Source organism: Poecile atricapillus, chromosome 5, assembly GCF_030490865.1.
Source record: "Poecile atricapillus isolate bPoeAtr1 chromosome 5, bPoeAtr1.hap1, whole genome shotgun sequence".
Taxonomy (NCBI): domain Eukaryota; kingdom Metazoa; phylum Chordata; class Aves; order Passeriformes; family Paridae; genus Poecile; species Poecile atricapillus.
Genome location: NC_081253.1, coordinates 12,308,642 through 12,322,488, shown reverse-complemented (window position 1 = coordinate 12,322,488; position 13,847 = coordinate 12,308,642). Strand labels below are relative to the sequence as shown.

The 13,847-nt window shown below is 35.6% G+C and overlaps 1 protein-coding gene across 5 annotated transcripts in view; it reads left to right on the top strand.

Annotated features, from left to right (window-relative positions):
• Positions 1 to 13,726, top strand: part of PTPN4 (protein tyrosine phosphatase non-receptor type 4) — a 111,927-nt gene extending 98,201 nt beyond the window's left edge. For 4 of the 5 annotated variants that reach the window (XM_058839352.1, XM_058839349.1, XM_058839351.1 and 1 more), the window contains exons 24-27: positions 544 to 672; positions 2,117 to 2,265; positions 5,351 to 5,486; positions 7,211 to 13,726. In XM_058839352.1, coding sequence (XP_058695335.1) covers positions 544 to 672; positions 2,117 to 2,265; positions 5,351 to 5,486; positions 7,211 to 7,297 — 501 coding nt within the window. In that variant the 3' untranslated portion in view covers positions 7,298 to 13,726. Of the gene's footprint in view, positions 1 to 543; positions 673 to 2,116; positions 2,266 to 5,350; positions 5,487 to 7,210 lie in introns of those variants that run through there. The other variant, XR_009277707.1, reaches the window with a different exon arrangement.
• The last annotated feature ends 121 nt before the right edge of the window (positions 13,727 to 13,847 follow it).

Sequence of the window (13,847 nt, the reverse complement as noted above, 5' to 3'; positions counted from 1 at the left end):
ATATATCAGAAAGTTATAGTGTTTGAAGCTTTCATTCACATTTGAGAACTTGATTGGGAGTCTCTGAAGTCCACCATCTTCATCCCCCTATTTTCTGCATTAGTTTAGCACTTTTTTTGTTGAGTATTTCCCTTTTTTTTTGTTTGTTCTTTTCCTATATAAATGTACTTTGAGAAGATCAGATTAGGATTTTGGAGGACAGAAGTTTTTTTAAAGCAGCGTTTTTGTTACTCAAGTGTTAAGATGGAATATTTATAGATAAACCCTTTAAAAATTTTAATGGAAATTAAAGGCATCCATCTTCAGTTAAACTAAGTGCAAGAGCTGGTGCATGTGTCCTCTTGTAAAGACAAGCAGGAAATCTCTGTTATGCCTTACTTTATAAACAGTAATTAGGTAACAAAGTCAATTTGGTAAGTAAATAAATAGTGATTACAAAATAATTGAAATAATTTGTAATAAACAAAAGTATAAAAACTAGAGAAAATGAAAATAATACTGTGAATTTATACACAGGCATCTTTAAAAATGTGTTGATCTTAGGTTAAATGCCATCAGTACTGGCCAGAGCCATCAGGAAGCTCATCATATGGGAATTTTCAGATTACCTGTCATTCAGAAGAAGGAAATCCTGCTTATGTCTTTCGAGAAATGACATTGACTAATCTGGAGGTAAAATCTTAATATATTTTCATGTATTAATCTGCAGAATTCTTGGATACTACCTAAAACATACGTAGATTTTCTTTTTGACTTGGTCTCATATCCATGTAAATGGAACTGTTTATCTCTAGAACCCTCTAGAAAGCTACTCATTGTCATGTACTTTCCTAGGACAAATTTTGTCCATAGAATGATAACAGACCTTTCATAAGTGAAAATATCACAGAGGTTCATTTTTCATAATCATGTTAATTGGATCATATGACAGATATATTATTTATCCTGAAAGTTTTTATTGGTGTCTTTCATAACTTGGCCAAAGAAAAAGAGTAATGAAAGAACTTGGGAAACTTTTTATTCCCTTGATGTTTTCAGAACATGAGAAATTTGAGGTGTTTCATCATCACAACTGAAAGTCTTTGTAGAGGCAAATAGTTCTTAATAATTCCATCTTGAATAATATGAAGAACAAGATGATGAAAGCTAAATCCTGCTGAGAGAAAGATTAATCTGGAGTGACGACTACATGTAAAAAAGGACCTTTTTGAACATGCATTGCATGATTTTCAGGGCATATGTAGTTTTCAGAGCCTCCCCAGCCAGCATTTCAATTTCAGAAATGTTTGAAAATGAGTATCTGGAATTTAGTTCACATACTTATTTCTTGATGCTTGAGTTACTGGTTGAGAAGCCAGTTTTATTGAGCTGTCTTTTCGTCAGTTTGCAGTTAAAATTCCTGCCCTGTGTCCTGTTGAGACAATTGCTCATCCTCTATCAGCCATGGAATCTCAGTAAATTATTCAGTGCCTAAAGGTTATTTAAAGTGCAGTAGCTCCTCGTTTGAAATTCGACTCTGGTTGCTCGGGATGTCCCCTCCCCTAACCAGAGGCCGATTGATTATATTTGTGATACCAGAGTAAGAGCCAGGAGAGAGTGGAAAACAAAGTCATTGTGCCTTCTAGGTGTAGGAGGTGCAGATCAAGCCAAAACACTGCTGCTGTTCACACAGGGTCTGAAGGAAAGCTTTTATGTCTGATCTCCCCTCCCTGCCTCACTTCTGTCATTTGATCTTGTAAGATACTATCTCATTCTGTTAAATTTGGTTTGCTAAGAATATGACCACCTTCTTGTACATCTAGTGTTCAGTTAAATTGCAGGTATCCTTCAACTTCTTTGCTATTAGATGCTCTGTAATTTTTTTCACCTGTTGAAGATGTAAGCATTTGTGGATTTCCTTTTTTCCTTTTAAGCAAAAAAAAAAAAAAAAGGTGATGATAAAATTCAGGATGACCAATGATTAACACTAATAAAGCACTGCTAGTTGCCTGAAGCCACTTAGATTATGGGTACAAGTTGCTGTAAATGTACTATTGATTTTTTTTCTTATTCTTTTTTGGTGCTCTTTTAAATGGGACTTGAATTACCCTTGATTAAATTTCATGTTTCTGATTAGAAAGAGGAAAGCCGCCAGCTAACCCAAATCCAGTACATAGCATGGCCTGATCATGGGGTTCCTGATGATTCCAGCGATTTCCTAGATTTTGTGTGTCTTGTGCGAAAGAAGAGGGCTGGCAGAGAAGAACCTGTTGTTGTTCACTGCAGGTATCAAATTTTTTTCCAATTTTATCATCATATTTTATTTAAATCATCAAAATTAACTTTTTATCATCAAATAGCTACTCTGTGCTTTGTTCTTGAAATAAATATTTCATAGTATCTGCTTTGGGGATGACAGGAAAACTCAGCATTGAAATAAAACAAATACTTAATGTGGTAATCACATTTCATTAAGCAAAATTTTGCATAGCAACATGTGTTGATCTGTGCAGGCATTTTGCTGGGATGTTTTGTTTTGTTTGCAATTTAAATGCTTGTTGTAACAATCAACATAATATTTCAAGGAAATGGCAAAAGATACGTGGTAACCATGAGGAGTAGGTTCCTATTCTACAAAGCTCTAGAATGGCTGTGTAAATGATCCATAGTGGAAAATGTGGGTGGCTTATTAAAAGATCAATTAAAAAATATTTTCTCTCAAGTCTGCTGTCTTACTCTACGTGGTATTTTGATGCATACATTAAGATGAGACATTTTTCTCAATAATTCACCTTTGTTGTGAATTAAAATAACTGTTATTTAGATGTTAACATACACATGAAATGTGATTTTTCTTTTTCTTGTGCCATACTTTTTAATAGCATTCTCCATTCCTGTAGTGAATTTCAAGATCTTAATAATTTTAAAATACCTAATTAGAAAACTAGAATAATGCTAGTTGTTTTCAAATTTACATGTGCTATCACAATTCTTGGGGAACAGTTCTGTGAATAATATTTGCCCTCTCAATTCTGAATACTCCCCAGAGCATCCATGTTCCTGAGTCAGGCATATATCATTCTTTTCAGAGAGAAATGGAGAAGTGTAAGTGATAAAATATATTTAAAGAATACGAGTAAACTAGACATTTATTGAAGGAGATGGAAAAAAAGAAAAATAAACCTTGTGTATCAGAAATTGTATTTCATTAGTTCTGCTCTTAAGTTCTGTTTTATGCAGGTCAGGGTGAATCTTACTGACTAGGGAAACTAGTACTAGAATGGCAGTGCCTTAACTGACACTGCTTCTCAGCTTCCATTATTGATACACTTTTGGTTAATATGGTAGTGAAAAGATGGTGAAAATGGCAGCCAAATACACCCTCTATGATATAAAGCATGAAAGTCTGCAGAAACACTGCAGCAACATTGGAGTGTAGGAACAGTTTCATTCATTTCAAGGAGGTACCAGTTCAGATCCAAACTGATAATTTCAATTTGTAATTGAAGCTTGGATGAAAAATTTATGTTTCACAGAAGCAAAGAGATGGAATATCACAGTTGAACATAATTTACTTAATTGGCTCAACTTGGCGGCTCTTGGGAGGTATAACCAAATTCCAGCAGGGAGTCAAGCAGAAGGAGCCCAGGTGTTCCTCCATATGGTGCATGCACTCTATTTTTAACATCTCTTCAGTATAATAGGACAGGGCATTAGTGCAACAAAATTTGTTTTCAGGACTAAGCCACCAGCTTTAGTGTGAAGAATCCAAGTAGCTAATAGAAAATTATTTTAGTTTTACAATAATTATAATAATAATTTAAAAGCTAAATGGTCCAAAGCCACAGAAATTATAAGGCAGCAAAGACCTTAAGGAGCTGGAAAGATTTTTATTATATTGAGCTGCATAAACCACTCATTTCTGATGCTGTGTCATGTGGGGTTTTTTATCTTTGCGAGGTCTTACTAGTTTTATTGAGCAGTTTCTAATTCTTGTTCTAGATGAGGTGGGGAACCACCCATCCTGTCCATGCTCTTCATGATTTTCATGCCCTGTCTCAGTGTTCTACTCCATCAGTCAGCGTTCTCTTTTTCTAAGCTGAAAAGTCTATCCTACCTTATGTTTGTCATAGGAAAATTATCGCATTTTCCATTGTTGTTGTCCTCTGAATCTTTTGAAATTTTAAAATTAATCATTAGGTTTTTTGACAGTTACTGTTTGTTCCTGCTTGGATTTGATAAAGCATTCTGCGTTTAAGTTCTATACATATAAGTTCTAGAAATATGAAATACTACTGAATCATTTTATATAACCAGCACATTTACAGCTTGTCTTAAAATTCTTATGACATCACTGAAATATAGAGTAGCTTTAATGCCACCTCCTGGACAAAGATTTAAATTGTAGTTTAGCCAGACTTAATTTGAAGTAACTCTATAAAATCAGAACAAGTAACTTTCAAAGTTTGAAATGTTTATATTGATCACTTTAGATCCAAATACTTTTATTTATTGTATGAGTTGGGATAATGCTGGCATTTCAAAATATCTATTTGGCCCTGTACTCGAATATGGGGAAACATTTGTTTTCTGTTTCAAAAGTGTAACATTAAGTGAAAATTGAAACTGTTCATTGAATTCAAGGTTAAATATTCAATCTTTAAGGCTTGCTATTCTGGAAAAGCATATGTGTATATAAAACAAGGTAGATGAATCTTTTGATTCGTTTTATTTTTAAGGGAAAAAGTTTGTAAGCTCTCTTGATAATTTTGCCATTCTAACGTGTATGTTATGGTACTTCCTTGTCTTGAAAGGGATTGCTTTTATGTATTCCTTTTCAATCTATACAATCTAGATCTATATTGTACTTTTTAATAACAAGAGAACAATCCTTATTGTCACCCTACAGAGATTGCTAGTAATTGTTCTTTTCCTTATTTGGAAATAGGAAGGTATTAATCACTTGAGGGACATGAATATAATTTTATTGGCCCAACATTCCAGAAATCATCGTTTCGGTAATGGTAAACTGACACAACATGTCCAGCATATGCTGGTGTTTTGTTATGCTCTAGATGTTAATGGGGTTTATAACTAACAAACACCTCTGTAAGTTCTGCTCAGGGGAATGGCTGGATGAGGCAGTTCCTCTTCCAAGGAGTGGCAGTTCCGTACTGATGGGTTTTGCTCTGTTCAGGCGGGACCGAGGCTGCTTGCAGACACAGACACAACCAGTCCAATCCCTGCCCCAGCAGTGTGGGAGTCATAATGATCAACCCTGAGAATCAAGGAGAAGGAAGGTCTTTAAGTATGAACTGTATTCCAGACACTTGATTTCATTTTCCACTTTGTTTTGTTGTTGCTTTTCCAGTGCTGGGATTGGACGGACGGGTGTTCTGATCACGATGGAGACAGCGATGTGTCTCATTGAGTGCAATCAGCCTGTTTATCCTCTAGATATTGTAAGAACCATGAGAGATCAAAGAGCCATGATGATCCAAACACCTGTGAGTATCATCCCTGCTGTTCTGTGTTGCAGAACAATCATTTCCTACGATTCAGTCATACTGTTGGATTTTTAATATACTTGTTGATCATATTGCAGAGATCACCTTTACCCAGTGTAGCTATAGCCTTGGCTACTGGAAAGGAGTAAATCTTTTAAATTTCTACAGAAAAAAAAGCACGGCTGTTTCAGGGATGCCTGGCAAATGACAAAAAGGGTCAATTTTCAGCAGTGTAAAAATTGCTCAGAGAAGAAAGCGGGAACCTAATTCCAGGTGTTGGGTGGGAATAGTATAAAAGATAAACACGTAGAACCAAGACATGCAAGAGAAAACTTCAGCAATGAAATTAAAGTGATTTTTTGTTGCCTTAGTTGTAAGGGAAATAAGTACTGATGTTTCACTAAAAAGTTGTTGTATTTGGGTAGCACAGGAAGGATGAGAAAAGTGATACATGAAAAATAGTGAAGGATGGCTCTTGCTGTTAGTGACAGTTCTCCAGGATATGGATAGCTATCTCTCTACCATATGTAGAGGGGGAGAAGGTGTTATTAGCAAAGGCAGGAGTTGCAGTGGTGAGGGTTTTAACTGCATTTTTTCACAATATGTACTCAGTATCACCTGGTCTCTTTTTTCTTAGAAAACAAAAAAATGTCAAGATTCAGTGAAAAGCAGGTGTTTAGTGTATCAGAGAGAGGTGGACTAATAAAGGAATTGGTTTTTTCTGAGGTTTCATGAGCAGCAGCCGCTCCCGTTCCAGCCTGGAGCTGGGCTGGTGGGGTTCGCTCGCTGTCCGCAGGGGGGCGCTGTGCGCGGCCAGCTCACAGCCTCGGGGCGCGCTGGGGACAAACGCGCCTTTTACACAGATGGAGAGAAATGGATTATTTCATACACACCCAGGATACAGCACAGCAAATAATAGATACAGGATAGAAAATAATGGCTCTAGTGCTAGATATTCTAGTGCTCCCTTCTAAGACCTGACGTCACTAACTGCTGCATAGACAGAGCTGTTCTACAGCACTGACACTGCAGGTGTGCTGGAGTTCTAACCAGCACAGACACATTGTGCAGGATGCAATGTGAGTTTTGGCGCTGTGCATTTATTTTGGTTTGTTTTCACTATATTCTAATTTGATTACTGTCGGGTTTTTTAACTATTGTTTGTATAAAACAAACTGTTAGTCACCTCTGTGTGTGCAGGTGCTAGACTTGGATGCGTTGAAGAGTTAGACATTTATATAATGTTAAGAAACAGGAGATCTGCATTTTTAAAACATGAAACAGTTTTCTTTTAAATCAAATTATGACAGGGAGGTGTCCATAACATGCCTGAATTAATGTAAGTATGAAAAAGTGCTTTGAAACTATGGCTTCTAAATCCAAGGGCATGGAAACCTCAGATCAGTGAAATTTCAGCAAGGAAATAAAGAGCAGAAAATTACTAAGTAGGTGATGTTGTAATAATAATAATAATAATAATACTGGGGTTTTGGGTATGACTTTTGGTATATATTTCAAAGTGCCATTCATCCTATTCTTCTGTTGAGAAACAAAATGCTCTCATCTAAAGTTCCTTTTCTATTGTGTTTCCTAAACTAACTTTGAACCACAGCTCTTGGCCTGTCAAGAGAATGGGGTGGGGAAACTTGAGGCCTTTTCAATTTCCAAATGACATTTTTCAACTGCATTTCTTTTCAATTTACTGAATCTACTTTCCTTTTCAGAGTCAGTACAGATTTGTATGTGAAGCTATTTTGAAGGTGTACGAAGAAGGATTTATTAAACCTTTACAAGCATCACTGCATAAGTAAAGAGCAAAAAAACTATGATATCAATTGAGGAATCCTGTCCTCTCTAATGAACTGGCAACATTCTTTGTGCCATAATACTGCTTGCAGGCAATGATAGTGAAGTACAGCAAAGAATTGACAAAGGACTTTGAAAACTTCAGCACTGTTGCACTTTACGTTGAAACAAAAATCAGTCTCTGAAACTCTTCTAACCTTCATCTGTTTGAAGACTTTATTTCACGATTTGCTCCGAACAAACCATAAACTGAAAGAACTAATTGTGTTCAGGGTAATCTACGATATTTCATTGTAGTGCCATATACTGCGCTTCTGGTTGAATTGCTACAAACAAGGCTTGGAATTATTTCACTCTGTTTTACACCCATGTCTCTTAAAAAGAAAAATGAAAAAATACACTAAGCCATGGTCTTTTTCCAGTGCTCGTTTTATTTACTATGTACAGATTCTCACAGTTTTGTTTTTTACAACATTAGCAATATTGCCAATACTAGATAGATACACACTGCCTACTGATGCAGCACACTTTGTCCTACACCCTTACTAGAGACCAGCTGGTTGTTAGAGGAGAGCTGGCATCTGTTAAGCCAGCAGTAGCTGCATAATGCCCACTTACCAGCATCTTGTACAAAATAATAACAATAAAAATTTTAAAAAAACAACATATAAATAAACAGCATCTCTTTGGCACAGCTTGTGTGTCATACACTGGTGTATTCTGATTCGTGTGACTTCAGATTATGTGATGGGAACTAGTGCATGCATTATGTCTTAACCCCTTAAGTGCCTTGAGACTTACAGTGTACATCCAGTGAAAGGCACTCATGATTCCATGGGGGTGGTATTGTCCTGTCATATTTATCTTAATGGGTTCAGATTTTTTAAATGGCCCTTGGTGCTTGGAATGTGTTACCACAAGGGGTCATGGAAATAACCATTCCCTCTTCCCTTATACAAGTACCTGTGTGCTACTCTCTGTAGCAAAAGCACCTCTGCCAACTTAATGAATGAGCATTGTATGCTGCTGTGTTGTAATTATATGAAAAATCTGACACATTCCTTCATTCCTTCCAACTAGAAACTTACTAGCATCTTACTATGAAATGCTGGTAGGTCATTAGAAGCTGATACCTTGATTTATCCTTTTATTGAGAATAGCTGTTGTACTCGATTAGACATAACTCTTTAATAGCACTGATAATTAAGTTGAACTTACAATCAGATGTGATCTAATTCCATTACCTTCTAACTAACTTGTTATGTCCTCATAGTTGATTTCAAGCCATGTTCGTACAGGTCTGCCTTTTATTTTCTTTTTTTTGTTTGGAGGGGAGAAGGGAGGAGAACACTATGAAGTTATCCTAGAACTTAATTTTCATTTCATAACGACCCTAGTCGCCTTCTGTTATGCCTGTGCAAAATTGTTCCAGTTGGTATGGGTTGCTTCTTATTTAAGTAGGTAGAAGATTTGTAAGAAATGTCTGTCTGATACAGTATCTGAGCTCATTCTAAAGATGCATAAGTGTCCCCATTTTCAAATATTTTTTTAGTATAGGAGAAACCAAGTCAGAAGCAAGGTACCCGGTGTAATATATTGTAAAAAAAAAAGTCACTTATTTGACTGCCCTGTGACAGCATAACATTGTGCCCTCTATTTAAAAGTTTTAATTTATTGTATTGGTTTCCTGAAAATGTTTATCCATTAAATTTTGTTGTAAGCTATATATATAGCATAGAATTAAAATGGAAAGTTCTACGCTAAATAATTTTTAACTATTGAAGAATTATATTGTATAATATACTGTGTTCTATGGACATTTGAAACAGATCAGCTATGAACTATTAAATGAAAAGGGATTCAGGCAAAGTGAAATCCTGGTTTATGACTTAGTAATGAACAAGAACCACAATGCCAAATGGAAGATAGAGTTTTAAATATTTTTAGAAAACAAAATTATATTAGGAGGGCTGTGGCTCTGTTACTTATATTTCTAGATTTGATGCTTAAGTCAATGTTATCCCTCAGTGAAAAATAATTTTACAAGAATCTCTGGATCTGAACTGACCTGAGGAAGAGTAATATAGTAGCTTTAATCTTAGTTATATTTTAAGCCATTTGCGACAAAAATTCTTTTTTATAATTCTTTAACTTCCATGTGATGAGGTTATTAGCTGAGTTGCTGGCTAGTTGGAACGTTATATTGACCTCAGCACTTAATGTCCAAAAAGCAAAATAATTAATCCATTATACTAAAAGAAATTTTCTTCATTGTCAAGTTGTAAACAAAACTAGCATTAGCCCTGTTATTCTGAGGGAAATCAGAAACAGAGGTTATAGCAGCATTATATAGCGTTGGTATGTCACATATTTAAATATTCTTATGTAAAATTACCATGGCAGTTCGAGTTCAAAAGACCCATTTATACCACAATTAAGTGTGGGATATGTATTGGTCATCTGTCACTACTGTTTTGATTACAAACACAGGCAAGAATAATGGGTCTCTTCAAAATTTTCCTCCGCACTGACTGGTACTTTATTAACTAGCTGCACTGGGGAAATACTTGGAACAAAGTACCTATTCTTAATTAATTGGCCATCAGCGACTCAGTGGCTTTTGGCTTCTCCAAAGCCAGGATAAAGGTAACCAAAAACTGCTTGGGAAAGAGAATAGCACTGAAGCCTTTCTGCACCATAAATCTGTCATTTAAATTTTTCTACCTGTTGTGGTATAAATGGCCTTTAAAATATTTTTATATGGCCAAAAAAAGCAAAACTGCTTAATATTTTACTTTGGGTTATGAAGATCTGTATCATCCTTAAGAGTTTTTTAAAGAAGTTTTTGTATGTTTCATGCTGTACAAAACATGAATGTATCTTTCAGACATAATGACTTATAGACTTATATGTGGTTGGTGTTATGACTGTTGGATTTTATGAATAATTATTTTCATACCATTTGATTAGGAAAAATGTTGGGTGGGTGTGGGAAAAGAGTATGTTTGTAACACTTCCATGATACAAATCCAGTTTAAGAAGAAAAAAAATGTAGTTTTCATTGTAAATAAGAGCAATATTATGACAATTCTGTGCCAATGTAAAATGTTAAGATTTTTGGTTTTACTTTTAGGTTCAGATTGAAAACTACCACTACCATCTCTTGTTTAAAATGGATTTGAAGGGGTTTTTTTTAGTAGAAAGACATGGGGCTCTAGTGGGGGGCTTTGAGTGTTTTTTGGGTGCATTTTTTATTTTTGCTAAATATGAAATAAGATACAGGTATTGTTTAACAAACCACCTACAGATTGTCAACCAGTCCACTTTAAGAAATACTGCATTAGATATCCCAAATAACTGTGAGCTGAAAAATTAATTTATCATGAGTTTAGAAGCAATTAGTATTTTCAATCACTTGTAAGTCTTAAACAGTATAATACTGCTTTTAAGCATTTTTTTTTTTAATCTATTCTCTCCCAGTTATGAAAAAGAGAATGCTTGGTGTTTTTTCTCACTAAGTTTAATGCTGGCTGACATTTCTTCTATGGTTCTCTGTTAAATCTCAGAAGCTTATATGCCATATAGATAAAGCAATAACACTTCTTCTAGAATATCTGATTACAGTCTGGCACACCATGTACTAAAGAAAGGGTGAGAAAGCAGTTGGGACATTAAGAAACATGAGGAGTTTGTTATGGAACTTGTGTGGCTGGCAACTTTCCGTGGAGACCTTCCAAAAAGCTTCATGGTACCCGTGGAAGGGCCAAAATGCAGGAGACGTGCTGCAGTTGCGCTACCCAGGGAAACAGGAAGAAGGGAAGGTCTGGCATAGAGATGTTGGGGCTCCAGGTATGCTGTGGAGCTGAATTACATGGTATTTTTATGCTTATGCAGTGTGTGTGCAGGTGTGTGGGCGATGTTTGATGGCTCAGGGAATTAGCATGAGCATGAAAAGCTCTACAAATCCACCAATTTCCAAGCAAAAGAAGGTTGTTCAGTACGTATGCTGTAGTTTTGACTGTAGAGCCGCTATGCAGGCAGTCAACAAGCCTTTCAGCCCTGAGGATAAAAGGAGTGATTTGGTTATGGTCCACATGAAAAATTTTGCATATCTGGACTTCCACCAAGTAGAGAAATAGTGTCATCTAATATCAGTTGCAGTCTTTTTGTAGCTCACATCTCAGGTCCCCAGTTGACTTGGTTTGGGTATATTTGCCAATTTTAGTACCCATCTTTTGACCTGAGACTGAGAAAGATCATTCCCATTGCTATGTCTAGTGCTAGGATCCAGTATTAAGATCTGGTAAAAACATATTCGTTGATTAACTGTGGATCTTGCATGAATATGCAGGGATTTATAATTTGTGGTGATTGGGAAGCTGTTAGAAGGAGGAAATGGTTGGTTTGTTTCAGTGTAACTGTTCTGTCCAGTCTGTTATCCCACTGCACTTAGTCACTTGTTTGTTTACACGTCTGCAAAGAAGGCCAGTTCCCTATCACTGGATTTTACCTCTGTGCTTGTAAATCCCACAGGTGTCTGTCTTTTCATAGGGCTTCTCCTGCTACAAGTTTTGATCTGGTGCATAAGCTGTAAATTCTGGCTATTGGCTTTGGCATGTTTTGCTCATTGAGATCTCAGTGGTGAAAAGGAGAGATAAACTACTTTCTTTAAAAAAATGCTGAACTACTCAATTTAAAAAATTTAGACATTTTGATTAATAGCCTCATTTTAAAAAGTCACTAAAATATCTGATTCTAGTCTGCTGTAGCAAGAACAGTGGTTCATGGACTGGCTGGCAGCTCTTTGGTTGTGGTATTTCATATTTAGCAAGCTTACACATTTTAAAGGATAATTTTTTTCAAAGTGTTTTGATGTTTGAATAGTAGCACTTTATCTCATGCTTACTACTGACTGAACTATTGGACAAAATAAATTTGGTTTGGAGAGAGATGCTTAATGGGTTTCTGTACAGAGATGATTCAGATTACACCCTGGTCGAATGCTTTCTGTTGTTCCAACCATTTCTTGTTGGTTGTTCATGTGTTTGAGGGATTTTCAGAAAATAGATATTAATAAGATAATTCTATCATCTCAATTTTCCTGTCTTAATATGAATATGAAGCCTGCATTTGGGAAAAAAACAAAAAAGGAAACAAAAAAAGGTGCAAATAGAAACTTACAGGGTACTTGTAAATTTATCTCTGTGATCTCTCTCAGCTAGCTGCAAATTAGCTGTTTACTGTAAATGTTTCTGCTAAGCATTATTTTTAACATTAGATCGATTACCTGGAAATCAGTATTCCTTTTTTTTTTTTTGACTTAACTTATTTGAATTTTGATAACTAAAGGTAATGCACAGCAACCTAGGCCAGGGGCCTGAGACATGAGTGAAAGGATTAAAACAGTTTACGTTAAGCTGTTTTGTTCTTTAACTACAATATATCCACAAGGACTAGACTATAAATGATCCAGTGCAATTATCTCAGTACATTTGGGCACCACAGTAACAACCCATAATAATCTTACAGGAAAATTAAGGTAAGAGAATGAAGGTTTTATCCAGTGTATCCAGATTTGTTTTCCATTTGGTTTGCTTCATTTACCAGTGATCCCATTTTAACCAGTCAGTTTGGCCAGGCTCTTTGTATAAGGCTTGGGTATTTTCTGTAGCAGGTGCTATTCTACGTGTAAATACAAAGGGAAGAGTATTATTTAGATCATTATTAACAATCAGATGGTGGCAATATTTTTGCCAGTTATTTCTGGTAATTATTTTGCATTTCCAGCTGTGGCTTTCAGTTGTCAAATTTCGTCTCAGTTTCATAATGCTTAATGATGGACTGCAAATGTGGAGTAAATCATCTCAGAGTTGAACAGCTCTTCATTTCTTTAGACTAACTCTTTTGTATCTTTATTAATATTGGGGGGATGCAAAAGCTCTTCCCATTAAGCAGACTTCTGCCTACAAATTTGTTTAAAAGCACATGAGGGGGAGGGAAAAAACAAACCAACAACCTAAATGCTCCATCTTGGCTAAGCAGCCAGGGCGGTTGATGAAAAATGATGGAAACTTGAAATTGGTCAACACTGGACAATGTGAAAATAAATTCAGCTTTTGTCACTGCAGCTACTGTATGCTTTAAAGGGCCTTATGTATTTGTCCTCATTTTGATAAAATGAAATTTCTTGCCATTAAAATTATACACTAACTTCTACTGAAAACCAGCAGTTCCCAGGATAAATATGCTAATTAACATTTAACAAGTCTTGTTTTAGTCTTAAGTAAAATTTCATTCTATTATGTGAAAAAATGCTGTTATGCATATTTTGTGGATATATTTAATTTCAGTTGACAAATAGTTGTCTAGGTACAGACTTGAAAATATATATATAGTTTACTTGTGGATCTTAATTGTTTAACTGCAAAATAAAGATGTGCTTTAGTAATTTAAAGTTAAATTTTTTTGGCGATTTTCTTGCTACAGTACACACAGTTTTGCTATGCCACATTTATGTGTCAGATGCCAGATAATGTTCACCTTGTATTTTCCTTC